Source organism: Crocodylus porosus, unplaced genomic scaffold, assembly GCF_001723895.1.
Source record: "Crocodylus porosus isolate Cpor-Errol unplaced genomic scaffold, CroPor_comp1, whole genome shotgun sequence".
NCBI classification, from domain to species: Eukaryota; Metazoa; Chordata; order Crocodylia; family Crocodylidae; genus Crocodylus; species Crocodylus porosus.
The window spans coordinates 500,889-526,446 of record NW_017728932.1 but is presented as its reverse complement, the minus strand read 5'-3'; the positions used below and the strand labels follow the sequence as shown (position 1 = coordinate 526,446).

At 44.0% G+C, this 25,558-nt stretch overlaps 1 protein-coding gene across 5 annotated transcripts in view; it reads right to left on the bottom strand.

Annotated features, from left to right (window-relative positions):
- The window catches only part of AP2B1 (adaptor related protein complex 2 beta 1 subunit), a 137,768-nt gene extending 112,517 nt beyond the window's left edge, over positions 1-25,251 (bottom strand). The window contains exons 1-7 of one of the 5 annotated variants that reach the window (XM_019545364.1): positions 24,846-25,251; positions 24,258-24,416; positions 22,800-22,912; positions 21,993-22,050; positions 18,335-18,440; positions 16,829-16,964; positions 13,430-13,675 (exon numbers count right to left, since the gene is read on the bottom strand). In XM_019545364.1, the coding sequence (XP_019400909.1) occupies positions 13,430-13,675; positions 16,829-16,964; positions 18,335-18,440; positions 21,993-22,029 (525 nt within the window). In that variant the 5' untranslated portion in view covers positions 22,030-22,050; positions 22,800-22,912; positions 24,258-24,416; positions 24,846-25,251. Of the gene's footprint in view, positions 1-13,429; positions 13,676-16,828; positions 16,965-18,334; positions 18,441-18,684; positions 18,776-20,697; positions 20,840-21,992; positions 22,051-22,799; positions 22,913-24,257; positions 24,417-24,845 lie in introns of those variants that run through there. The other 4 variants (XM_019545366.1, XM_019545362.1, XM_019545365.1 and 1 more) reach the window with 4 other exon arrangements.
- Between the last annotated feature and the right edge of the window lie 307 nt (positions 25,252-25,558).

The following is a 25,558-nucleotide window of genomic DNA, read 5'->3' as shown; positions in this document are numbered from 1 at the left end:
GTCTATAAACTCACTAGGGGGGGACCAGAAGGGTTTGGGAGAGACCCTGTTTCCCCTAGCGCCCCCTGGCATAACAAGGAATAACGGCCGTAAGTTGTTGGAGAATAGGTTTAGATTAGACATCCGTAAGAACTATTTCACTTTCAGGGCGGCTAGGATCTGGAACCAACTCCCAAGGGAAGTAGTGCTGGCTCCTACCCTGGGGGTCTTTAAGAGGAGGCCCGATGCCTACCTGGCTAGAATCATTTGAGCCCAGTTTTTTCTCCTGCCCAGGCAGGCGGTCAGACTTGAAGATCTACAAGGTCCCTTCCGACCCGACTTCTATGATTCTATGAAATGGACACTACTGAGTTCCCACCTCCCCAGGAGATCACCAAAAGGAAGTAACAGTCATAGGTGGAAAGAGAAAAGGACCAGACTGGTAACAGCCCATCTTAAATGGGTTTGGAACTTGATCTAGGAGTGATACAAGCTCTAGGCTGCTAGACCAGATTCCAATTAAATCAACCTGATGGGTTTACCAGCTCAAAGCACCTACAGCTGTCAGACCTGGATGCACTTTCTTCTCAGTACACACTATTAATGCCACAAGAAGATCTAGGCGCAACAAAATGAGTCTAATTACATGTTCTATACTATAGCTTGGTATGCTTGCTAATTGTACTATTTCAGGAGAAACTCTATGGTGAAAGGGGAACTTGTATAAGGTATTAAATGGAATAAAGTGTCCAAATAGCATGCTGAGGGTTAGGTCCCCACAGCAAAACATAGGTGTGATTGCCAAACAGGCAGCTATAACTGTCATAGCTTTAATCTACTGAGCAAGGTTAATGATGAATTGATGATAGCAGAAAAGATATCTTGGCAGGGGGCAGCAAAGAGTTCAAGCCCAGCTGGGCAGATAGATGCTCTGCTAGCTCACAAGGCCATATGTTCACAATTACTTGTTTTATCCAGATTAAATGCATCACAGATATGCTTACCTGTGCAACAATCACCCTTTCATTTTGTTGTAGGAAAATAGTCCCATCACAGTCAACTAAAGCTTCTTTGATCCAGTTCTCAAGAATGCCCAGACTCAGGGCCCCTCTACAAGTGCAAGTAAAGACACAATGGGGATCAAATATGCAATCCATACAATCACGCCTCCTGCCATACCACACATGCATGACAGGAGGCATGATTGTTGAATTGCATATTAGATCTCGTTACACTTTATTGCCCGATCCTAGGCTCCTCCTGCATCCACAAGAAACAAACTCCTGCGGCTGGGAGCCTCATAAGCTGAAGGACTACCAGCCTTGGGGGTGCATGAAGACCCTGGGGCTGAGAGATCATGGCTGCCATCATCTCTCAGCCTGGGGGGTGCATGAAATCCTGGAGGCTGGGAGATGGTGGCAGTTGCTGTCTACCAGCCCCAAGGGTTCACACACTCCTGAAGCTGGGAGACTGCAGCCATACCATGCAGTTGCCAAGAGCTAACTGAGTTCCAGCACCAACAGATGTGCTGCCAGAACCCAGTGTCTGCAGCTGCCAGGACCCAGAGTTTGCAGCTGCTCAGGCTAAGAGTCCCCTCAGCTGCAGCCCCTCCCAGCAACTTCTGCTCACCGTCACAAGCAAAGACACGTCTTCTCTGCCAAGAATCAGGACAATGGCATCACCCGAGCAAAAATAATATTCTGCAAAACCATTTGGTTTTATAATTGCTCTTTATGCTCATCAAGAGAATACAGGAGTTTCGGCATATTAGCACAACTCCTGCATTCTTTGATCATAAAGGTACTGGCAAAGAAAAGAGATTAGAAACCAAGAGGGTGCTCTTGCACAGGAGGAGAATGGTGTCCCAGCTGCATAGTGCCTACCCCCAGTCAGTTTCCTCCCATCAGCCAAGCTGTCTGCATCAACCTCCAGCCAAGACAATTTAGTATTTGTATTACTGTACAGCTCAGGAGCCCTACTCATGGACAAAAATGCTATTGTTAGGCCCTGCACAAACAAGCACAAAATCAAAAGACCATCCCTATTTCAGAAGGCCTACAATATAAACTTCCTTCCTTACTGCACACTCACTTTGCTATTGTTATCTTGGTGCTGTTACAGCCACTGAACAGTTCAGTGCTTGTCACGCATGTATTCTGTAACAAAAAGAGCTGGATATTTACTGGTGAATAGAAACTAACATAAGAACCCTGTCATTAGCACACATCACTGTGCATTCAGAGCCAGATCTGCTCCAATTCACAGATTCACAGACTGTAAGGCTGGAAGGGACCTCAGAAGATCATTGGGTGCAGCCTCCCTGAACCAAGCAGGAAAGACAAGTAGGGTCAAGTGACCCCAGCAAGGTGACTGTCCAGTCTCCTCTTGAAGATCTTCAGGGTAGGCTCTGGAGGGAGCTTATTCCACAGTCTGGACACCATGGCTGTGAGGAAGTTTTTCCTAATGTTGAGCCTGAAACAGTCTTCCAGGAGTTTGTGGCCATTACGCCTGGTTTTCCCCAAAGGTGCCCTGGTAAACAGTTGTTCACCGAGCCCTTGATATACACCCTTGATGTAGCAGTAAGTTGCTACCAAGTCCCGTCTCAGCCTTCTCTTCTTCAGGCTGAAGAGTCCCAGGTCCCTCCTCAGCCTTACCTCATATGGCTTGGCGTGCAAGTTTCTGATCACATGGGTGGCCTTTCTCTGGACTCTCTTGAGCAAGCATGGCGACAAAGCCATGCTGGCTGTCGTTCAGAATCCTACCTTCTGCGAGCCTAATGCATATAGACTCCTTAATTAATTTTTTGAGGATTTTCCCTGGGAGAGAAGTTAGAGCTGATTACATGCATTCTATTCCTTTTAGCTCATCAGGTCCAACACAAGTCAGAGTCCATTCTGGATTCCCACACCTCTTGGGAATCAACACTCAACACCTGCTTCAAACAATGGGATAACAAGGACAGAAAAGAAGGTGACTGAAGATAATGGGCTGGCAGAGGAGTCACTTACAGTATAACCTGAGGACAAGGTTTCACAGATATTACTGACAGTCTACCTTGGCCTGATGGTGCTGTATTAAAAATGAACTCAGCTCTAAGCCTAGAATATAACATTTTTCTTCTAGTAACCTGACCCCATGGGAAGCCTAGATGCAAATGTAGAACTTCGCCATGTGGTGCTCAGTCACACTGCCAGAGCGACACTTAGGAGAATGGTACCAAGTGTTACTACAGCCTGAAGAGGAGAAATGTGCAAGACTAACATGCAATACTACATCCTGAAGGCACCAATCAAAAAGAGTGAGGCCAACTGAGCCCAAGACGCATGAAATCTAAGGGAGTTGTCTACAGAGACTGCTCTGAAAATTAAAAGTTACCAATGGTAGTAACATGACCAATATCAGGACAGAAAAATACTGCTGGGTTTAAGAGTGAGAAGGCCAATACGGGCCAGGATGCATTTTATACTGTATTTTCCTGCTACCTTTCCAATTCCTGAAAAAAGTCAAACATCTCTATGTACTGAACCCCAAGAGAAGTAATTATAGAATATGATCTTCTCTCATCCAAATGGAGTTTCATGTTCTACTTTAAAAGACTGCCACCTTGTGGTTTAGTTTCTAATAGCCATGGAGACAACCCAGAGACCATTTTGCATGCAGGACTACTGAAAAGGCTGATGATTAGCTCATCTACAACAGGGTTTCAAAATGCAAGAACAAACTTCAGTAGCAGCATCTTGTGCACACCAAGAAACAATTCCTTAGGAGCATACGAACTAGGACCACCATTAACAGTAATAAGTAAATTTCATGACACAGAAACCAGGAGCTTTATTACAAGTGTTTGAAGATATTCCAAGTCAGAGCCAGGTGAGCCCAGTTACCTTTTTCTGCTTCATTAAGTGCCAGCCTCTCTCATTAACAATACTAACAGACCCAGTAAGAACTGCCATCTCTTAAAGTAGCACAATTACACTGAATTCAGGTGACATAACCCTGTACACTAGAGCATTAAAACTGAGATTTTTAAAAAATGAAGATACCGTCTCAGGAAAATAAGGCAAATGTAGTTGAGATGCCTTTCCTGAACCAAGCTGACCCAAAGCTATTAGTATAACAAAAGAAGCCATGAGATTGAAAGTGATCAGAAAGAGTCTATACTTCTAAGCTGGCAACTCTCTGAATTCCATACTTATCCTCACATTGGTTCTGAACCAAGGGAGTGGGCAGTAAAGAGAAAGAAAGAGTTGCTGTGCGATCAAGCTCCAGGTCTGGGGAAAGACCTGGGTTCTCTTTACAGTTTCATGGAGGACACTGGACAAGCACCAACTACTCTGGACCTCACATGACTGTGAACAGAGTAATTTCTTTCTCTGCTTCAGACAACTATTGAGAGTTCCAGTTAATTCAGGTCTGCAAAGCTGAGAAGCTACCACAGTAAGCACTACAGAGCAGCTTCTGAATAAATCAAATAAAAAAGCCAGATGTTGCTCATGTTAGTCAGAGGGGAGAGGGGGGAGAAAGGATTACTACTACAAAGACTGAAAGGCCACAATGTAAACCTATTCAAAAGGCAGTGCCTTCTAAGTCAAAGGGGCTATTACATTTTAATGAATAACAGAAATATGAAGTTTTAGGATGCCCAGCTTAAGGGTATATTTGCATACATCTACATGCATTCCTTCTTATGGACTTCTAAAATTAGTATTGTGGCACCTGAACACTTAAGTCTAAATGCCCCATGACTCCTTCATAATGAGATATTACTGTAAGGGAAAATTTCTGCTGCTAACAAGTTCACTGTAATTTAGAGCCAGATAACAGAAACATATGGAAGATTTGGACTGGTAGGAATACGCATCCCAATCTTTGCTCAATTACCTAGCAATCAGCAGACTGCAGATGGAGTTATTACTCTATGCAGCAACCAGCTTGAATGATGTACCATGTGGCAGAGAGGCAGCTGATTAGAGACAATAAAAACCCATCATGCTGGATGTGTGTGTTATTAAAGAGGAGGTTTCCATCCTATACCCCTCTTGCCTTCCCTTGAAGAAATATTTAACATCTCCTGGGAAAGAAAAACCCAATACACACTAGAAATGAGGATTTCCTCCCATAAGCTAAACACTATGCTTATGCAAAATGCAGCTGCTCTGCATTCTCACATCTCATCAAAAGAAAAGGAAGACTTTTTTGTTCCAAAGAAAACATGCATGAGTTAACAAAAAAGGGCTCTAGCCAGCTGGGTCCACCTTTGTACATGAGAGAGAATATCCTGCAGGGATAGAGGCTGTTTGTACTTGGATAGCTACTCTTTGTTTAAATGAAAATTTCCAGTCAGGCCTGCTTTCACCTAGTGAACGCCCAAGATCAAAGAGAACGAGCTTGTTAGCAAATACTGGTGTTTACACAAAGATGAAACTTATTTGGTATATTTTTTATATAGCACTTCATGATCAGCTTCACTGCAACACAGCCAATCTAATTTTACATTGGGGAAAGCAGTGATGAGCTGGACTTTCTGAATAGGAAAGAAATGAATATATTAATCTATATCAGATACAGACAAAATCCCTGTGGACCCCATCACAGGAGGCTGGTAAAACATATCTAGTCAGGTTAACAGATGCCTTTAATAAAAGACTGTAATGAGGTTAAATGTTACATAGACAACCCTTCTGCCCTTGGAAATGGATACATTCTCACCTTGCTGGTTGTACATTCTTATCTTTTAACAAAGTCCAGGTAAGGACAGACAGAAAGAAAGAAAGAAAGAAATACATACACCAGATGCCTCCTGCACCCCTCTCTGCCCTTGCTCCTCAAAGCAAAACTCTTCCTGTGAATATATCCCAAGAACAAAGGAGAGCTGCCAGGAATGAATGTATCAATCGGTTTTGTGTTGCTGCCTTGTTGAATTTTTGGTGGAGACCTATGACAGGTAACACCTGCTCCATTTAACCTTCCTTGGGATCAGGTAGGCTATTATAGGTTTGTTCTGCTGGCAGGTGAGACGATTTATTAAAATTTCCCAGCCTGGTTGAAGTGATTAACCCAGAAAAATGGGACAATCATTGCCTTTGGTACTTTTCCCATTTTCACTTAATTTAATGCAGAACTGTAGTTTAAATGCTTTAGAAACACATATGGTCATTCATGATAGCTGAAGGCTTATTTACCACAGTGGTTTCTTCTGGCCAAGGTGCTGGATTCAGGATGGAGAACAGGCCAAGCCTTATTAATTCCTGCTAAAAAACTGTCCCCTCTCAGTGAAACTGAAAAGACCACAAGCAAATATCTTCTTGGGCTACTCCACATGCAGCCTTGTAATCAAGCATAGGATAAAAGGTCTTCTCCTTATGCTTCAAAGGACAGGATCATCTTCCTCAACAGGGCACTGTGTATCCAAGCAAACATCATGTGAAAGTTTGGTATTAATTCAGGGCAGAATGGGGAAAAAAAACAAACCACATCTTGAAAGAGATCATTCAGTTGACAGGTTCCCTAAACTTCTAGGGGGAGTCCCAGCTACCAGGCTTGCCCCTGTAAAAGCCAAACACGTAAGTTCCACTGTCTCTAAAAAGGGCACAAGAAGAGCAGTAAGAACCTTCTGTTCTCTGGCTGGAAAAAGCAAAAAAAGTTGGCTTTTCACCACCTGCCCTGATTTATTACTGATTGCAGGAAATTCTGGACAAGTCAGTTGTTGTATGGTTTGATATGTACACAAATGACAGCTGTGGGACATATAACAGTGGGAAATGATCACCACAAACAGAGTCCATCAGACTTGGCACTCTCCAGCTGCCAAAAATCAGCGACAGTCTTATGTCCCCCTGCTTTCCAACATAAATGCTTGAAGAAATTTACCTTCTTTGCTTCCTGCTGGAATTACATTTAGAGTTTATCAGACATGAGGGATCTTACATGTATCCCTACGAAATATATTTAAAGGATCATCCACTGTGGGATTTTTCAAGCTGTTGTCCACCAGCTTTAATCACAAGTACTAATAATGGCCCAGGGGTAGAAACAGGTTCCTTTAGAATCCCAGCTGATGGACAGATTTACTGCATTACTGAGCTCAGTGGAAGTGTCTTGTAAAGGATGAACTATTAATCCCAAATCTCTACCTCTGTTCCAACAGTTCACATAACCTTATTAAAAATACAAGCATCGACTTTCTCCAGTCACTAATTCATATAAATTCACTGCCTGTAATGACTGAAGTCATCAATCCACCTACCCCCAGGACAGCCAGGAAGCCTGCAGAAGGCAGCAGTAAGTAGATGTCACATATACAAGGCAAGCCTGGATTTTTTCAGAATATGGGCTGATTCTGCAACTCTGATTTTTCCTCATGGAAAAGTAACCTTATGGGACTTCAGCACCCTAGGACTCCGAACTGCCATAAGCAGCTCTCTGAGCCAACCTGTGAGTGCCATTTATTTCACATCTAGCTGTATAGAATTCCAAGCCTCTCAATTTCAAGACACTGTTTTATATGAAGAAAGTGTCATAAGGGGGTTAAAACATCAGATATGGAACATACAGGTGGCATTAAACTGCTGGACCAAACTAGCCCTTCATCATTCAAACACTCACATGTTGAAGAAGGGATTGTTTCCATGACATTCACTCTTTCAAGCCATGAAAGGAGAATTTAAGATTCTGAGGTCTTGCCACAGCTAGACAAAGCCTGGGATTCTCTAAGGGGCCTATGAGTTATGCACTTAACTCAATGAAATTCAGTGAATGCACAAATCTCTCCCCTGAAGGTCTTCAAAAAAATCCCAGTGACACTTGATGTACCAGGTCAAACACACAAGTGACAACATCATTTTGCATAAATGCAGCATCCAAACATAAAAAAAAAATCCCTTGCACTATTATTGGGCTGAGCAGGATCTGATGGATGTTATCAGCAAAATGGCAGTGCACAAAGATACTAGAGCAGTGAGAAAGGGTGAACGTGGAACTAGTATTTCTAAAGCCTTTTTAAAAAGGCTCTAATATCTATAGTCTCTCTCCAGCTAAAGTTCATTGTGATGATGGAAGTAAAATGCAGCTAGAAAAGTAAAGCACAATTGTGACAGAAAAACTGCTAGCATTTACAAACCTGTGCATTTTATGTGGATTTAAAAAAAAAAAAGGCTAATATGAGAAGTTCTGTTCAGTCAAAAGGCACAAGATTTTGTTGTTCTTCATCCTGACAAGTTAATTAAAGGTGTGCACAACAGAGAAACTGACACTATCCATGTGTTATCAAATGTACAAACAATATAAAATAAAGACAGAGGATTTTTCCTCTCTAAACTTTATCCAGTTCTAGGACTGGATAAAGGTGTTACAAGTAGCTAAGGAAGGGAAAAGTATTGCGAGAAGTGTGGTTTAAGAGGATAGGTTCCCTGAACTGCAGAAGGCTAAAGGAAAAGTAGTTTATTTACTAAATTCCCACTCTGACTTAAAAGCAATCTTTCCTCTAAAGAGTTTCTTAGTATCTGCAGTTCTCACCAGCTAGGTGAGAAAAACCATCTCCACTCCTTTGCACTGTAAATAAACAGGGAGTGAAGACAGGAAGATCTGCTTTGCAAACTTCCTGGGGAGAGGGGGTGGGGGAAGAAAATTCATTAGGTTGTTCTTCCAGTGCTGAATTTTGTAAGAGGCTTTTCCCCTCAAACCTTTCCCTTATAAGTATTTGCAATCTGACATCTGCTGCACACAGATTCCTAGATAGAGCAATTGTACCATGACTTTGCTACAACAGCCCTCAGGGAATGGATGAATTTTAAAAACTAGCCTGCCCCTCCTAACTTATAAACAGGGATCTGGGTTTTCCATTTTCCACAGAAAAATGGAGGAGTGAACTGCGGATTTTGCCTTTTACCAAAAGCAAACGCGGATTTCTCATTTTACCAGAGAAACCCATGGAATTTGCCATTTTGCAATGAGCTCCCTGCAGGCTGGTAGACTTCCAGCCTGCAGGGAATGGGAAGAAGGTGGAAAGACAGTGGGCACCACATGCATAGACATGCATGTGGCCCCAAGCAGCCTGCAAAACAGCTCCAGGAGGCAGGTAGCGGGGGGAGAGGGGTATTGAGGCCCCTGTAAAGAGAGAGCTGGGCAGTACTGGGGAACAGTCCTGGGGCTGGGGAACAGTAGTGAGCAGGGGGCCTACTGTTCCCTGCTGCGCCGCTTCCCCCGCCATGACCCAGTGCGGCAGGGAGTGGAGGAGCTGTGTGGACAACCTCCTCGCCCATTCTTGCACCCCCACCCCTGCTGCCCCGGCAACACACCTCCTGTGCACACAGCTGCACTGAGGGGGAAGCGGGTCACCAGGGTAGTGGCGGGGGACAGCTCGTAGTGGTGAGGAATCCCCATGCGGCCCTGCTATCTCCAGCTGTGCCAGGTCGTGCACACCAGCTCCAGAGGCCCTGGGGAAGGGAAGCAGGGTGGAAGCTTGAGCCTGCAGCATGCACCTGTCCTGAGTACAGATCTGGGGGCGTGGGTCTTCCCTGAGCCCCGGGAGTGCACACGGCAGTGGGGAACTGGGCCTCCCCCTCCCCCAGACGAGCTACCCACGGCCCCGTCCTGCTCCCTGCTGGGGCCCTGCAGCTGCACGTTGCAGCCCCAAGCCCCATCTGACTAGGCAGCAGCCTCAGCCTGTGCCTGCCCCAGGTACAGATCGGTGGGATGGGCAGTCCCCCCTACTCCCTGGGAGTGCATGCAGCTGCGGAGAGCCGCCTAACCCAAGCCCGCAGCCAGGGGAAGCTGGGGCAGGGTGCTGCGAACCCAGGCCCATACCCCTGACAGCTGGGGGCCCCCTCTGGCAAGGTTGGGGGAGCAGGGGCTGTGGGTGGGGGGCAAGGGGCACCAGCAGGGCTGTGGGGGGACCTTTAATTTTAATCATGGATTCTGGGGGTTTTAGCAGAGACTTTGTGATTTGTTTTATCAGGAAAAATCAGGATCCCTACTTATAAGACCAAAGAGGGATTTCCTGTTTAACACCTAGTGACCTGTACAGATGACTCCACTGCCCTTGTTCAGCAATTTGATTTTATAAGTGCCCATGTTGCAATTAACCATTTACATTTTTTTCCCCCTTGAGCTCACAAGCGCCAAAATGGGCACTGCCCATAGGGAGTTCAATGAACTCTTCAATCTGCCTGAAGCAACTAAGCCTAAGTGCCCCAATGAAGCCTCAGCGTTGCACCTCTCTCCTTGCAAGTGAAAACAGTGGTACCTGAATGAGCTAAGTGTAGATCCCAAGCTTGCTCAGATAGTGATTCTTACCTGAAATAATTAAAACCTAAGGATCACACAGTCTCTTCTTGAACACTATTTCAAACCGAATCATCAGGGCCACGATACCATATTCATGGCAGGACAAATTTTTTACTTTTATTATAATACGAAGAAGTTACAAGTTCTGAACCCAAAGCCTTTAGCATCCATTAAAAAGGAACAGAACTGTGCTGAAGAACACTGAACTAAAAGAGCAATAAATGAGTGCAGGACCTTCTTTCAGGCTCAAACCACCTATAGCAAGCACCTTCACATTAAAGGTCAGGGAAATTTTAGGGATGAATCTACCTGGATACATGATTCCCTTGCAGCCAAGTCAATGGGCATGGGGAGAATAGCAGGAGACCATTAAAATGATACTCCATGAAGCAAGATTCTCCAAACTAACCTCAATCTTCTCCCTTTCTTAAGGGCAAATACCTTTTGCTTTTGTTACCATGGCTGTCATTGTATTGATAAAGCCTTCCTTCTCTTTCTGCTTGTTTGCTGGCACACACCTACAATAAAATTGCTCTCTGCTTCTCACTTACAACTCTTTTCCCTCTGCATAGGCTCTGCATTTACTTGGAAAGCCTGGTTGCTTTTCCTGCAATACAATCTTAAACCTGGATGCCCCACCTACCTAGAAAAACTAACCCCAGCCCAAACACATTTAGATCTAAGAACTACTGAAAATGAGCAACAGCTTTTAGGGTGGCAGAAGAGAGCACTAGAGAGCCCCTGGAGCTTCCTCAACCTCCTTGAGGACTCCACTTCAGATGGTGCCATTGTTATGATGGAGATCAGAGATTACTTGCTCATGAGTCACTCATTACAGCTCCAGCCCTGGCTGAAAGGGAAGTGTGTCACTTGCATGACACTGATACTGTGGTGTTCCTCTCTTCCCAGGACTAAAACATTCTGTGTAGGAAAAGAACAGGAGTCACAGTAAATTTTACCATCTGCCTTGGAAAGCAGGTTGATTACAAAAAGACATTTTATAATTGTGAAATACAGGTTTTTCTCATTAACTGCTAAAGAGGAGGGATCAATTCCCAGGTTTCAGCCAGATTCAAGAGGCAGCTGACTCATGGGCTGGTTAAAGTGCCAGTTCTATTCAGCTCCACTGAAGAACCAGACATTGGTTCATAACCACTTTAATAAAGACAAATGTGGCCACAACTGACAAGAGTTCTAGCCCTGCTTCTCAGCTGCCACCAAGCTAGAGTGCGGGTTGGGGTAGAACTGATTCTTCATCACCATCACCCTTTCAAATCATATAGGTTAATGCTTCTCTTACTTTAATGTGGATCTACAACACATTTTTCTGCATAGTTTGGAAGGAAAGGGTGCTTTGATATACTAAGAAGAGGCACCAGGTGAACCAAAATTTCATTTCAACCATGGAAGAGGCAAGAAATCTACCAAGGTATAGAAAATGAGGGTATATGTTGAAGGGACAAACTGCAATGATTTTAAGAACCTACTGTGAGTTCAGGCATTCTGGCTATGGTGATGAAGTTGTTGTGCACTCATTAGTATGCAAACTTATTTATTTATGCATGCAATATATGTGCTACATATATACATATATATAATAATTGTCCTAGTACAAAGGTTCAAGGCAACTCACAGTAAGAGACCAAAACAGAAGAGTGACAAGAAAAAAAAGAGCACGAGAACAAAACAACTGAAGAGGGGAATATAAAACAGAAACCCACTAAAGAATATCTCAGCATGGCTTTGCTTGCTAAATGCCTGACCAAATGCAAAGGTTTTCTAGTGCTTCCAAAACATGTCCAGGCTTGGGCTCTGGCAGACCTCAAAAAAAAAGAGTTCTAGAGCTGAGGAAAAATAACAGAGACCTCCGACACATTTTTGCCAAGCAAACTTGACATACTCCATATTTGCAGGAGGGTGCTCTTGGCTGACCTCTGGGATTGCCATGGGACTGGTGGATTATGAAAGCCTCATGAATGTGTACCCCCTTGGCAGAGGACACTTGTGGCTTGTACTCATTAGACAAGGGTCCATGGTTCAAGCACATACATTGAACACCTTTAAGAGAAATTTGGATGCTTATCTTGCTGGGATCCTATGACCCCACTGACTTCCTGCCCCTTGGGCAGGGGGCTGGACTCGATGATCTGCTGAGGTCCCTTCCAGCCCTAATGTCTATGAGGGAGTATTGAGCTTACCAACTATGCTTTGATCAAAACCAGGTACATGTTGAGATGGATAGAACAGGGAAACCAGTCTGACCATGGTCCTCTACTGGGGCTAGTGGAGAATCTATATTCCTCCCAAGCAGAATAGTAGGACAGAAGTAATAAAGAAACAGTATATAAAGAACTCAGAAGAAACAAAGGGATGACCCTCACACAAAGTACTGAACAGGAGAGAGGAATAGGTAAGTATGTTTTCTGTAGTGGGAAATCCTGGTTTAGCAGTAGGAGCAGGCAAGGCCAGAAGGGAGGTGAGTTAAAAGGACTCCATGGTTCAGAAGACAAACTGGGAGCATCACAAAAGGATCCCACATCACCCTAGAGGCCCTGACCTCAGCCCCCAAAATACTTTAGAGTGGTAAAGAAGCTAAAGCAGGGAAAATGCATGCAGGGTTCATAGATCTGTACATTTTTCAGGCTATTAAATAATGACAATGGTGCTTTCAGAATCCTTGTGCTAAGCCACCAGTGTGCACACAAATGTGTCTTCATGTTTGCTTTTATTATTAGCTATCCTTGAAGGGCTAAACCACAGCCTAGAATGCCCCTGGGGAAAGCATACATTTCAGCTACAGATGGATCAGCATCAGATGCAGGGTGACAAATAGATGGGCTATAGGTTCTAGCTTTTGGGTGAGGGAATGCTAAATCAAGACTCTGCATACCAAAAGACCCCAGCTGAGCCATGGGCAGCACCTACAAGCTGTTTAAGCCCTAGAGCCTTGAAGTACACAGGATACAAGGACTGGGACCCAACCTAGTCATCAGGGCATGTCCAAACAAGGTAAGGCCTTGATCAGACCTACAAAACAAGATGCTTCTTTTCAAGGTTTGAATAATCTCCAGTTAACACATCCATGAACTGGACAGCAAGTAATAGTTCCAACTACTTGCCCTATTACAAATATAGGAGAAGACATTTTGAAGCACAAATACATTACCATGGGATTGGAGTCTGCAATCAGATCACGCAGGGAATCCAGGAACCCCTGATCCTCCACCATTTGGGCATTAATGTCATGCAGCTTCGCCACACAGACAGCTGCAGTCTTCCGTACATAAGGGTCTTCATCCTTCAGACACTTGCGGAGTGGTTCACACAAATACTCTGTGATTTTGTCCACGCGAATGCATCCCATTGTACGGACTGCCAATGCACGGATCAGCGGGTTTGGATCTTCACAGTCCTGCGGGGGAAGCACTTGCAATAAGTGGGTTTTGCAGTACTAACCACTGATATTAGTGAGCACTAGAATGGCTAGCCCTGGAATTAGGAAATTCTGTTCTTAACCTGCCCAGACAATGGCTCTCTCAGAGTACAGCAATAATTGTCCTAGTCCAATCCAAACCCCAGGAAAGTTTACAGGTTACAAAAACATTCTATACAAGTTCAAAATGGTTTGTACTTCTGGCAGTTTGTGCTACTTGCTTTTCTCCATCCAAAACTTTAACTAACATGACTTTGCAGCCAAATCTGGGGAGCCGCTAACTAAGGAAAAATGTTTTTGCACCCTGAAAGCTAGAAATCCTTGTTTTTCAGATGGCACAGCACATTAACACATCCATAGTGACGGCTCAAATCAGACAATTTGAGTGGGTGAAAGATGGTAATTAACTCACGGCAATTTTTATTAAGGTAAACTTCCCGAAGACCATCAGGTCTAGAAACAGAGTTCTACACAGCACTGCCTTGAAGCTGAGATTTTATAGACTTAACAGTGATCCATCTGATATATCAGACCCTAGTCAAAGATATATCAACATAGACGTGCTTTTCAGAGGCAGAAATGCACACAGCAGGTTCAATACCTCAGACAGTGTAACTTTCAAACCCTGATTTTAGAAATTCAAGCATTAGCTTCAGTCTGTTTCTAGCATATCAGACATAATTCATTTATACAGTCAAGAAAGTGCTTCAAAATTTAGTTTACAAAAGCATGAGACACATTTCCTTTAATTATTTAATCCCTTATCAATGAAAAGCACCAAAAATGGGTTGAGCTTAAAATGTACACAGACTATTTTCTTACAGACCCCAGAGATGACAAATTGTAACTAAAATGCTGACATATAAATTATCTCAAACGCTCTTTCATTTGACCAACTCTTGCTCCTTGTAACACATTAAAGGGGAAGTCAGAGATAAAACATTTCCTTCCAAAGACAAAGGTGGTCAAAGTATTAGATCTACTCACTAATTTGTCATAAAGAAAGCAAGGACTTAAGGTGTAATGGGTAAGAGTGCACTGCTCTAGAAGTCAGTTGAGTCTCACCTAAAATTTAATTAGCCAGGAAAGCAAAAGTCCATTCTGAACCGGATTCCCTCCCTGTAGCCAGGAAGGACACCCCCTACTGCCCTGCTAGAAGCTCAGACATGTTCTAATTTACCAGATTTATCTGAAACCAAGACAACTTAATTTAAGGTGACCCAGTCCAAAACTTAGATTCCATATATGGAAAATGTATAAATCTGTTATAATTCTCCATGTATAGAATCCAATTATCAAAGGGTCGCCTTAAATTCACCCCCATCACTGCTGCAGCATGGAAAGCGGCAACAAGGGGTGTATGGTAGAAGGAAGACAGGTGGTGGGGATCAAGCCCCCCCTTGACTCCTACCACTTCTCTCCCCTGCAGCCTGCCCCCTCCACCATGCCTGTGCCCCTTGCCCCCATGCCTGCCCCCTGTCTACCTACCACTGACTGCCCTGCACCTCCTTTCAGCCTTTCTCTCCCCTGCACCGCTTACTGTCAGGTTCAGATTCAGCTTTATTCCCTCCTGGGTATGGAGGAGACAGAAGCTCTAGTCCCTGCCTGCTCATGCAGCAGTGGCAGCAGGAGCTCTGGTCTCAGGATATTGCCACGCGGTCAGGCAGAAGCCAGAACTTCTGTGTGCTCCATGTCCTAGGAGGGAATGGAGCCAGAGCTGAGCCTGACGGTAAGCAAAAAAATCACAAAGTCTCTCATTAAAAAACCCCAAATCCATGTTTTTCCGCAATAAAATGAAACGCAACCATACATATAGGTATCAGCTGAACACAATGTTTTACTGATATACTTACAATTTTAAAGCAACTTGAAAGCCTACCAGTCCCTCAATCATTATAATAAGATAAATTCTAAATACCTACATATTTTGGCATTTGATTTGGTTTTTATTATCATAGCAAATCAGAGCTCCCCCTGCTTCCTTCAGTCACCAAGAACAGGTTCAGCTGCAACTGTGTCCCCAACCCCCCAGTGCTCTGGGGCATTGAGCAGCCCTGATATGCCCATGCCATTACCACCAAGGTGAGGTGCTGCAGTGGCAGCACCATGGAGTTGTGCCCCCCAACTGCTGCCTAGCAGGCAGGGGGCGCCTCACCTTGGTGGCCCTGGTGGTGTGGCACTCCTAGTGGCAGAAGCAGCAGCGGCACTGAGCCTCCCTGTCCCACTCCACCCTCCTGTGCTAGGTCCTGCCCATTGCACTGCAGAGGCAGCACCTGCTCAGTGCTGGTCTGGCCAGGCCGCAGCCCCAAGCCCCGCTCTGGGTGCAGAAATCTGAAAGAGGGAGGCACATGTCCTCCCACACGCTGCCTATGTCCCCCACCCCATAAACTTACTTCCAGCTGCTTTTTACCATACTGCCTATCTGCATTCTGATCCATGTGCATGTGTGTTCGTGCACATGAACACGGTCCCCTGACCCCAATCACCCTTCTCCCACTCCCCTGAGGCCTAAGCAGCCTTGCAGGCTGGAACTCTGCCAGCCTGCAAGGGAAACCCATAGTTTCCTGTGATTTTCTCCTTTAAAAAGGATAAATCTGTGAGCCGAGGTACACTGCCTACACACCCCTGCCCAGAGCAAGCAGGCTGTAGATCGTGGCTTTGCCCTGGCTCCGGACCACGCTGTCACTGCTGCAAGATCCCAGCCCAGCTCCCTGCCCTACCACACACCCTACCAGCACTGCTGGGGCTGATCTCCATGGAAACCCTGGCCTCCCGCTATCAGCGTGACTGCTGCTCTAAGTCTCCATGGAAACCAGCCCCGGACATGCAGGCAGACACTGCTGAGAAATGGAGTCCACTGCCAGCTGGATCCAGCCCATGGCCTGGACTTTGCTTGCCCCTGCTTTAAAGCACCTGGTGTTGCCTACTGATGGAGACAGGAAACAATTTCAGACGGACCCACTGGTCTAGTCCACTCTGATAATTTTGCTTCCTTAGATACGATCCCAATTCAGCCCAGCAACTTTCAAGCACAAAGCCACAGACTACATGTGACAAACAGCACGCACCAAAGCAGGCACAATGATAAGAACCATAGGAGGGAGCCTTCTAATAAGCCTTGCTCCATGTTACCTTCACAAAACTGTTCACAGCCATAATAGCCATATCTGGCTGACTTTTGGCATAGTTCATTAGGTACAGATACACCAGCTTCTTCAGCTCCAAGTTGTCAGTCTGCATGCAATTCACCACATCAGGAAAGAGAGAGCTGGATAAAATGAGAGTGAGGCAAAGGCAGAGAAAAGTTACATTTACCATATGCAAAGAGAAAGGAAGCTTCCTGACTACATGGCAACATTATTGACTGAGGCCAGGGGAACACTGAAACATATCCCACATATTCTGTTATAACTACTCTATATTCAAATTAGAGGTCACTCTCCTCTTCAAAAGCAGCTTGCAGGGCACTTTGTAACTGTTTAATTATTTAATCTCTTCCTGGATTAAACCAGTGCCTGAAGCAGGTAAAATAAAGTGCTCATACAAAATTGGATCCAATTAGGAAGTTGACAGAACAAGACAATAATGTTAATGTGCCCAGCTTTGGGGGTTAACTGGCAACAGCAGGAAACAAATAAATCCTCAGGTTTCTTTGCTTGCGAAGGGAGCCTTGTTTAGAGGAACCTATATAACAAATTTCAGGCTGGTAAAATCTAAAATGATTAAGAAATTAAAACTGCGATAACCAGACTTTTACATAAATACCAAATGGCAACTTGTAAGTAGCATTGCGGAGGAAACTTGGAGGTTATACTGGATCCCCATATCTCAGGTACATTATGAGAATCTAAAGGTTAAGGTCTTTGGCTAACTGAAAGATGCTTCCCTCCAACGCTTCATCTGCTCCTTCATCCTGCAATGAAGTCATGCTGCTAAACCTGCAACCTTACGTTTACTTCCCTGGCAACAGACCATGTCACCATAAATCCAGTACTATTATGTTTTTACTGCAGGATCTAGGGGAAGCTGACAGGAGAAAGCCTTGACTCAAGTCACTTCAGCTGCTACAAAAGAAAAATATTGGCAGAGTCATTTGCCTTTGATTTAAAGGTTTCCTTTTAGCAAGCGTGATGAAGTGTTAAAGGCCCAGTTTAATGACTTTATCACAAGCTAAGAGGTATTTAAAAACAATGCCTTTTTAAAACTTAAAAAAAATTCTGGATTAACAACTTGATTTGAAAATGTCAGCTCAGATAGAACATCTAAAAATAGCTGAGTTACAAACAGGTTTTAAACAACTACACAGCTTTTGGCTTATCTGGGGACTGGTTACTTTTTCATTCTGTGATTAAATTAAACTGCTCATGAAATCACAAAGTGAGAACTGGTTTGAACCAAGCAAAAGAGCTGCCAAAGATGCATAAAATTTCCCTCATATTGCCACTAGCTCCCATCCATCTAAAAAAAAACCCAGACCCCAAACCTGAAAAGGCCCTTGGTTCTGCTAGCCCCTCCAAGATGAAGCTGTTCATTGTACCCCAATTCGGGAGCTTCAGGAGCAAAAGATTCCCAGGTAAGATAGGGGAGGACTGGACCTGCTGAAGTTAGACCACCAGGAAGAGCAAAAGCAGCATTTACCTTACATCCTTCCCTACAGTCATAGCAGCAATAACCTTCTTTACAGCTTCTTTCCTCTTCTCTTTCTTTTCATTGTTGAGCTCAGCCTTGAGCTCGAAGATCTCTCCTGTAAAGGGACAGAACAACCTGAAGCTCAGGTGAAGAGAAAAGCAAGCTTTAGGGCTCCCTGAAGAATGATTTGTGTCACCACTACAGGTAAAAAGCAAATGCCATTGCCTTTAGGCTAGTGCAAGTGATTCATTAGCTACCAGGAAACCAGAAAACCACCGTGTGCACCAATTTGATTATTGGACTTTTCCAATCCAAGCTGAGGTAGCCTGTGACACGAAGGAAAGATTAACTGAGCTAACCTGTTGAGTTAAAGAGCAGTGCTGATGGTATCCTAAGAACATTCTTTTCAGCCCGCTACAGTCAGATAATTGGTGCAGTAGCACATGAGGCCTGCAAAATGTATGGAGGTTATGATACAGTGAGAAGGCAATCTTCAGAGCTGCAGTAATAGTACTATGGCAGACATGGCTTCAAAATGTTTAATAAAATTAATGAAGTACAATCAAAACTCACCACTTTCAAGGAACATTAGATCAGCATCACTAAATTAGCTACTGAAGTACTATTGGATATCAAGGATCAAACAAAAAAACTGGGGAAGAGAGAGGACATCCTGGAACAGAAAATGTAAAAAACACTGGCTCAGTTCAGCTAATTATTTTCCCTAGACTGTCCTACCTTTAGCCATCACCATTTGCTTCCTGCAAGCACAGATGAGGAAACAGTGTGATGACACAGGTCACAGTGCAATACAGACATTGTAGGAACAGCTGCATCTATTTTACTCCAACAGAAAAACACGTGCAAGGTTAAAAAGGGAGAACTATTGCTAACAAGCACAGAAATCCAGAGAAGCACAAGGCCTGGATTCCTGATGCCATACATAAAGTGACTGAAGGGACCTTCCATGAGATTAATTCTTCCAGCTGTTACCATGTAGAGAAATCAATTGAGGATAGATCCCTGCAGTCATAAAGTAAACCTCAATCCATACCAGTACTGATTCCTGAACCTGCTTGGACAGTACCTATCTATAAAATCCAGCTGGCCTGGGAAGGGAAATAACTTTCCCTCCAACTGGAGATGGTTTCTAGGAATACACAGAAGGCAGCATCACCACTGGATACAAGCTATCTAATAAGGACACACAGAATGGCAGAAGTCAAGGCTAACTGCAGAGATGAGCTTTTGGGGAAAAAATATCTCTTTCAAGGCTACACTGCAAGATCTGAACCATTGTTTCCCATATACCACTGATAAGGTATGGTCCCATCTATCATGGGAGCCTTCTACAGAACCTACAACTGCAATATGAAGGCTGAATAATGTGACAGGTACCTATTCCCTTAACAATTAGCAGAGATACAGAAACAGCCAACAGAGAAGATATTCTTTGGGCCTCTAGTAGGTATGTGGATAAGACTCTTGGATCCACGTGGGCAGCTCTGAAACCAAAGAAGCATTTCCAACCCTAGTTTTTCAGCTTTTCCTGATCACCATTTAAACAGGAAAAGGAACAGATAAGTCAGCATATGACAACAGTCCCCTGGGGGTATGGTGTGTTATTGTTGATTCCACCATGCCAAACTACAGGTGAAGGAAGCGAGCACAATTCTCTAAAGGCAAACAAAACAGGAAAAGGGAGTTGAAAACAATAAAGAATACACAAGGAAATGGATTTGTTGGTGTCAGGGACTACTGTAGATCAAGTTTATAAGCCAGCAGGGGCGAATGAAACCACAGACTGGATAAAGAAGCCTGCTTGGGATTTTTTGCCAGCTGTTTTAAAATAAAGATGCAATAAGTATCCTTAAAAATGTTCTATTCCAAAAAGCAATTTTAAGAAAGCCTAGTGGGCTGGCATGTCTGGAAACAGGGTGCAGCAGTCAGGGCTGCTGAGAGAAGAGAGGTGCATAAATCCTGATCTTCTCATTAAGCATTGCCTCAGATTCTCAGGCCCAGCAGTTTGTTCCATCTGAGTCATGAATGTACTGGGTGCCAAGAATTTTAAATTAGGCAAGGCCAGGAAATCGAAAAGGAAAGCGCTGCAAAGATGCTGGCCCTCTTGCTTCACTGGCCGATCGGCCCAGGTAATACAAGCCACTGTTTCTATAGAAAACAGTAGCAGCAAAACTAGCTGCTAGGTGGTTGTTGAGTTGTTATGAATTACTTCTACAGGGCTATAAATGAACACAGTATTTTACAGTGAGGTACATTCTCTTCCTTGGTACCATTCACTAGCAGGGCTTCTGAAAAAGAATGAAATTATTGTTCTGAGGAATGCCGGGGTGTCTGGTTATATTGCCAGCGACCTGAAAAAGACATCCGGATCATAAATAGGCTGAGATCCTGCCCAGGAGTCTGACTGAACTGGTATGCACCACTAGCATTTTCCCTTTGCGCTGAGTGAGGATGTACAGTTTTGATGCCTCATATAATCATCTCAGTGAGACCCTGAAGATTCAGTCAAAGGGAAGTAAGTTGAGAGTGCTGTTGTTTCTCAGAAAGACGTGAACTCCATTGGATCCAAGGGTGTGTTGAATCTGAAGCATAATGACATCCATGTCATCACACTGTTACTAGTAACTGGTCAACAGAAATATCTCGCTACTCTGGCACTGTAGAGGGGCTATGGATGACATAATCAAACCAACATTCTCCCCTCAATCAGGACTTTGATCTTGGCAGCATCAAATGTAGGATTAGTTCGACAGGCCCACTGTGACTGGAAAAGGCCAAGTTCAGTGGGTTTGGCATGAACATTCCACAATTTCCATTAGTCCTTTATGCCAGAAGTTAAACTAAGAAAAAATAACTTCACAAAGATGGAGGAAGTCCACAGCTACCCTGATGTGCGCATTATTCCTTTTTTATGCCCATGAATCAAGTTATCCAGAAAAAACCTCCCTTTTCAACACATTTTATAGTATATCACTAGGCAGTCATCATAGTTACTATAAACCCAAGAGGAAGTCATGTGAAGGACAAAGGTGAGAAAAGTGCATGAGTAGATTTGGTAGATTTCACCAGGACTGGCAGGGGGCAGCAAGAAGAGACCCACAATATTTTAACAACACATAATATCTGAGACTTGTGGCCCAACTTTCCCCACACTCCAAATGGCTACTACTACACAGACAAGTCTGCATTCTTAAACTCTGCTTTTCCCTTCTAGCTAACCCAAGCATGCTTCTAGTTAGGTCCACTTTTAAATGCACTGCCTGCAGTCCTGACCACTTCGCCCTGTATATAAATCTCTACCTCTATGTCTAAAAGGCTATTGTATGTTTCAAATCCCAAAGTTCCATTTTTGACCTTCCAGAAAGTAATAGAGCCAGAAAAGGTACTTGAGGTTGCCTTGTTTGCATACTGCAAGCATGTTCAATTCATCAATCCTGTCTTTCGACATTGTGTGGGAGGGGACTGGGTGTTAGGGAACTGTTTTATGGCCTACTTTTGAAGACCTTCTGGATGACTAAGAGGAGAAATGGGGACACAGCACATAGGAAAGCACAAACTCTATTGTATGGAGTTAAAAACATCATTTTAAAATAGGCACTCACTGTCCCCAGGAGCCTCCAATACACTGGAATAGTTTAAAGCTCACCTTTTTTATTAGTTGTGAAATACTTGGAGTCTGTCATGGTTCCAATTCCTTAGAACACCTGCAAGAACAAGGAACATTTGGACAAACGTTGTAGCCGCTATTCCCCAATATGTGAGCCCCGCATTCAAAGAACCATAATTTAGCCAGAGTACATATCAGACAAGACGGCTGCTCTGCAAATGTATTCCCCAGAAGTTTCACAATCTTCACACTGTACCAACTAATGACATCACAGAATATTTTTATATAGATACATCTCTCTCTCTCTCTCTTCAGAATATATATATATTCTGTATTGAAAAAAAGACAGTATCAAAGAAGGCTTTGATTCCTAAAAGAAAGAAACCCAGGTTTCACAACTCTTTTCAAACAATGAAAATAATCTACAGAAACAAATTGTAAGACTCCCTCTACAGGTATATTCAGGAGTTGCAGCACCACAGAAAGGACTGTAAAAACACTGTTTCTATACAAACCACAAGGCTGTTTGATCACTTAGTTTTCTGAATCATGACGACACTGGCAATCCCCCAACATTAAGAAAAATGAATGGCTCTACAGTAACCTTACGGACGCTTGAAACTGAAATCTCTCCATCACTCTCTACACCAACATTTTTCACCCCCACTATCACAGACACCTTGACCTGTAGTACAGCAGTTCCCGAACTCTGATAGATTAAGCACCACCAATTTAAAATGATACAGCCTTACCATCAACAAGTTTTTCAGTTCAACCTTAAGTACCACCAATAAATTTCTGTCATATAAATTAATTATAATAAATCTGTTAATGTGTACCACTTACGGATTGTTTGTGTATCACTAGTGGTACCTGCACCATAGATTGGGAACCTCTGCTGTAATGCTGTGCTCTCACATCCAGCAGCTACTGTGGATAGGCTGATCATAAAGACTAGACTGTAGGAGCACACATTCATTTACTGCTGTAGGACTTTCAGAATGACTTTGATGTTCACTTTTTTTTTCTTCCACCAAGCTGAGTCGATTAACAATGAAATATAGAGATCAGATGGGCTGCCTCAACTTCCCATGAATGCAGACCCATTTTGAACTGTTCTTAAATGGAACTGCTGCCAGCTGGATGAGGAAACTGACTCTCTCAAACTTGCAACCATGGGCTGAAAAAGAAATGACCGCTGGAGAAAGAGATCTTACTGCTTTTGATTATTTATTGCATCAGGGTAACAACCAAAAACCTGAAATCCAATCTATCCCCACAATGCCATAATCACTTTTTTTCAATTTTTGCCTGATCTTCATTCTTACTTTCTGCACACTTCTCGCCTCCCTTTGTTTCTCTCTTGCTGCATTAGTGTCTCACCCCTATTTCACTCTTCTTTCTTTTCTCTGGGTTAAAGGCATCTCTTCGGATAGCCCTACTTTCTCAATGACTCTGCCTAGCTAAAGAGGGACAAATTAAAAACCTACAGTAAGATATTGCATCTGTTTCCTTTTTTTGTTGGCTTAAAGTATTGGCTAGTAAACGAATGAGATCTCTTTCCCCTAAGGTCTGGTTGCTTTGCTTCCATGGAGCACCGAGACACTGCAGCACCAGAAATCAAGGAAACACATTTGGCGTGGAACAGCAACGCAGCCCCATACATCACTTGTGGACCTCATCTTCCAAATCATAGATCGGTGATTCTCAAACAGGGTACTGTGGCACCCTGGGGTGCCATTAGATTCTTTTTAGGATACTGCACAGCACACTGCACTATTAGCACTGTTAGGTGTAAACACACCTGTACAATTCACAAGATTTCAAATAGGAACCCATAAAATCAAAACCATTCTGACCTGTTGTGGTCTTCTGAGTTCTTCTAGTGCAAAAAAATTGCTCTACTACTTTTCCCATCAAGAAACAAGTGAAGGTAAGAGCTGGCATTTTCTGAGAGGTGCCCCAAATTTCAAGGGATACCTTGAATCTAAAAAGATTGAATACCACTGCCCTAGACACACCCTGCATCTTAGTGCCTCTCTTCTTCTCAAAGGTTGTTTCTTTTCTCCCACCCTTAAGATCAGACTAATGCTGCTGCTTCTGGTTCAGCTGTAAAGTTAACAGAAGTAGCAGCTAAGAAGCAATAAGCAAGTCTTGGTTAGTTTCAGTCTGCTCTCAAGGGAGCACTCTGGGCACGAGACTGTGATGTCTAAATGCCTAAGTGTGGGAAAGGCAAACATTAGCCTCTATCTCTCCATACCCCTTAAAGATTGTGCTTGTACTGTACCTTTTGGATTACTGTACCTTTTGGGTTACCTGTCCTTAACCCAACAGTTAGGACAGGATGACAGTGATCAGAGCAGTTTACTTTCACTCCAGGTCTGTTCCAGCTGAGCCAAACACAACACCAAATGCAAGTCTACTGCAGGACAGAGTATTTTGATTCATGAAGCCTGGAAACACCTAGAAAAAACATGGAAATATAACATTGCCCAGATCAAATCAAATGTAAACCCCTCAAGCTTACCAATCTTGGCAACAATCCCTTCAAGCAAAACCATAAGTGTTCCAAGAGAGGAAGCTGCCCCAGTCTTTTTTAATTATCAAACAAGCCCAGCCTACTTTCAACTGCAATCTTCTTGCTGACACATTGCTTACAGTTTTAACCCAGTTGAAAGAGGACTCAGATGTTTTGCTATATACTAGGCCACAAGGCCTAACACCGTCCAAAAGAGATGTAATATAAATTTCTTCCCATGCTTCAGTTTCATTATATTACATGCAAGATTTGGCAGTGTGGGCCAGAAACGCTGGCTGATCAAGTCTGGCATTGAACAGCAGCCAACCCCTGGTACTTCAGAGAAAAGCCAGACACCCAAGACACGCACCCACCTGACTGTGCAATGCCAGAGGAAAATTCCTTGCTAAACGTGCAAGGAGGCCTTTATGCCTTCAAGATAAACACTTCACTCCCTTATTATTTTTGCTCACATACCTACAAGCGTCATTACCAGTCATTAAATTAGCTTGCCCTTATTTAATTGTAATCACAATGTGTGCCTTCACAACAGCGTTAGCAGATCCAAACAAGATTTGACTGTTATTTTAGTTAGCAGCACAGCTACCACCATCCAAGTGCAACCTGGTCTAAGGCTGCCCGTCCCTGGGGTGAACAGGCATTTTGCTGCCTTCTGGGTTGGAGCTTGCCCCATACACACTGTCAAAGGCAATTTCCCTGGCTATTTCGTATCATCTGATTTCCTAAGCAAACAAGAGTACAGAGAAGCTCGGGTGAGGCCCAGCCGGCCCGGAGACAGGAGCTGGGACTCGCAAGAGGCAGCTCTTCCCGAGTGCTGCAAGGGAAATCCGGGTTTCTTCTGCAGGAGGCAAAACTTCGGGAAGAGGCAGATGTTAAGGCTAGGAAGAGAGGTGCTCTCCTCAGCAAAGACTGACACCGGGGGGGCAGGCCCAGCCCCGCCCTGCCTCAGCCGGGAAGCCGCAAACAGGGCCCGGAGCCTCCTGGGCCCGCCCAGCTCTCGCCCACGACTGCTCCCGGGTCCCGGCCGCGCCTCCGCCCGGGGCAGTGCGGGGGCCACAGTGGGGCG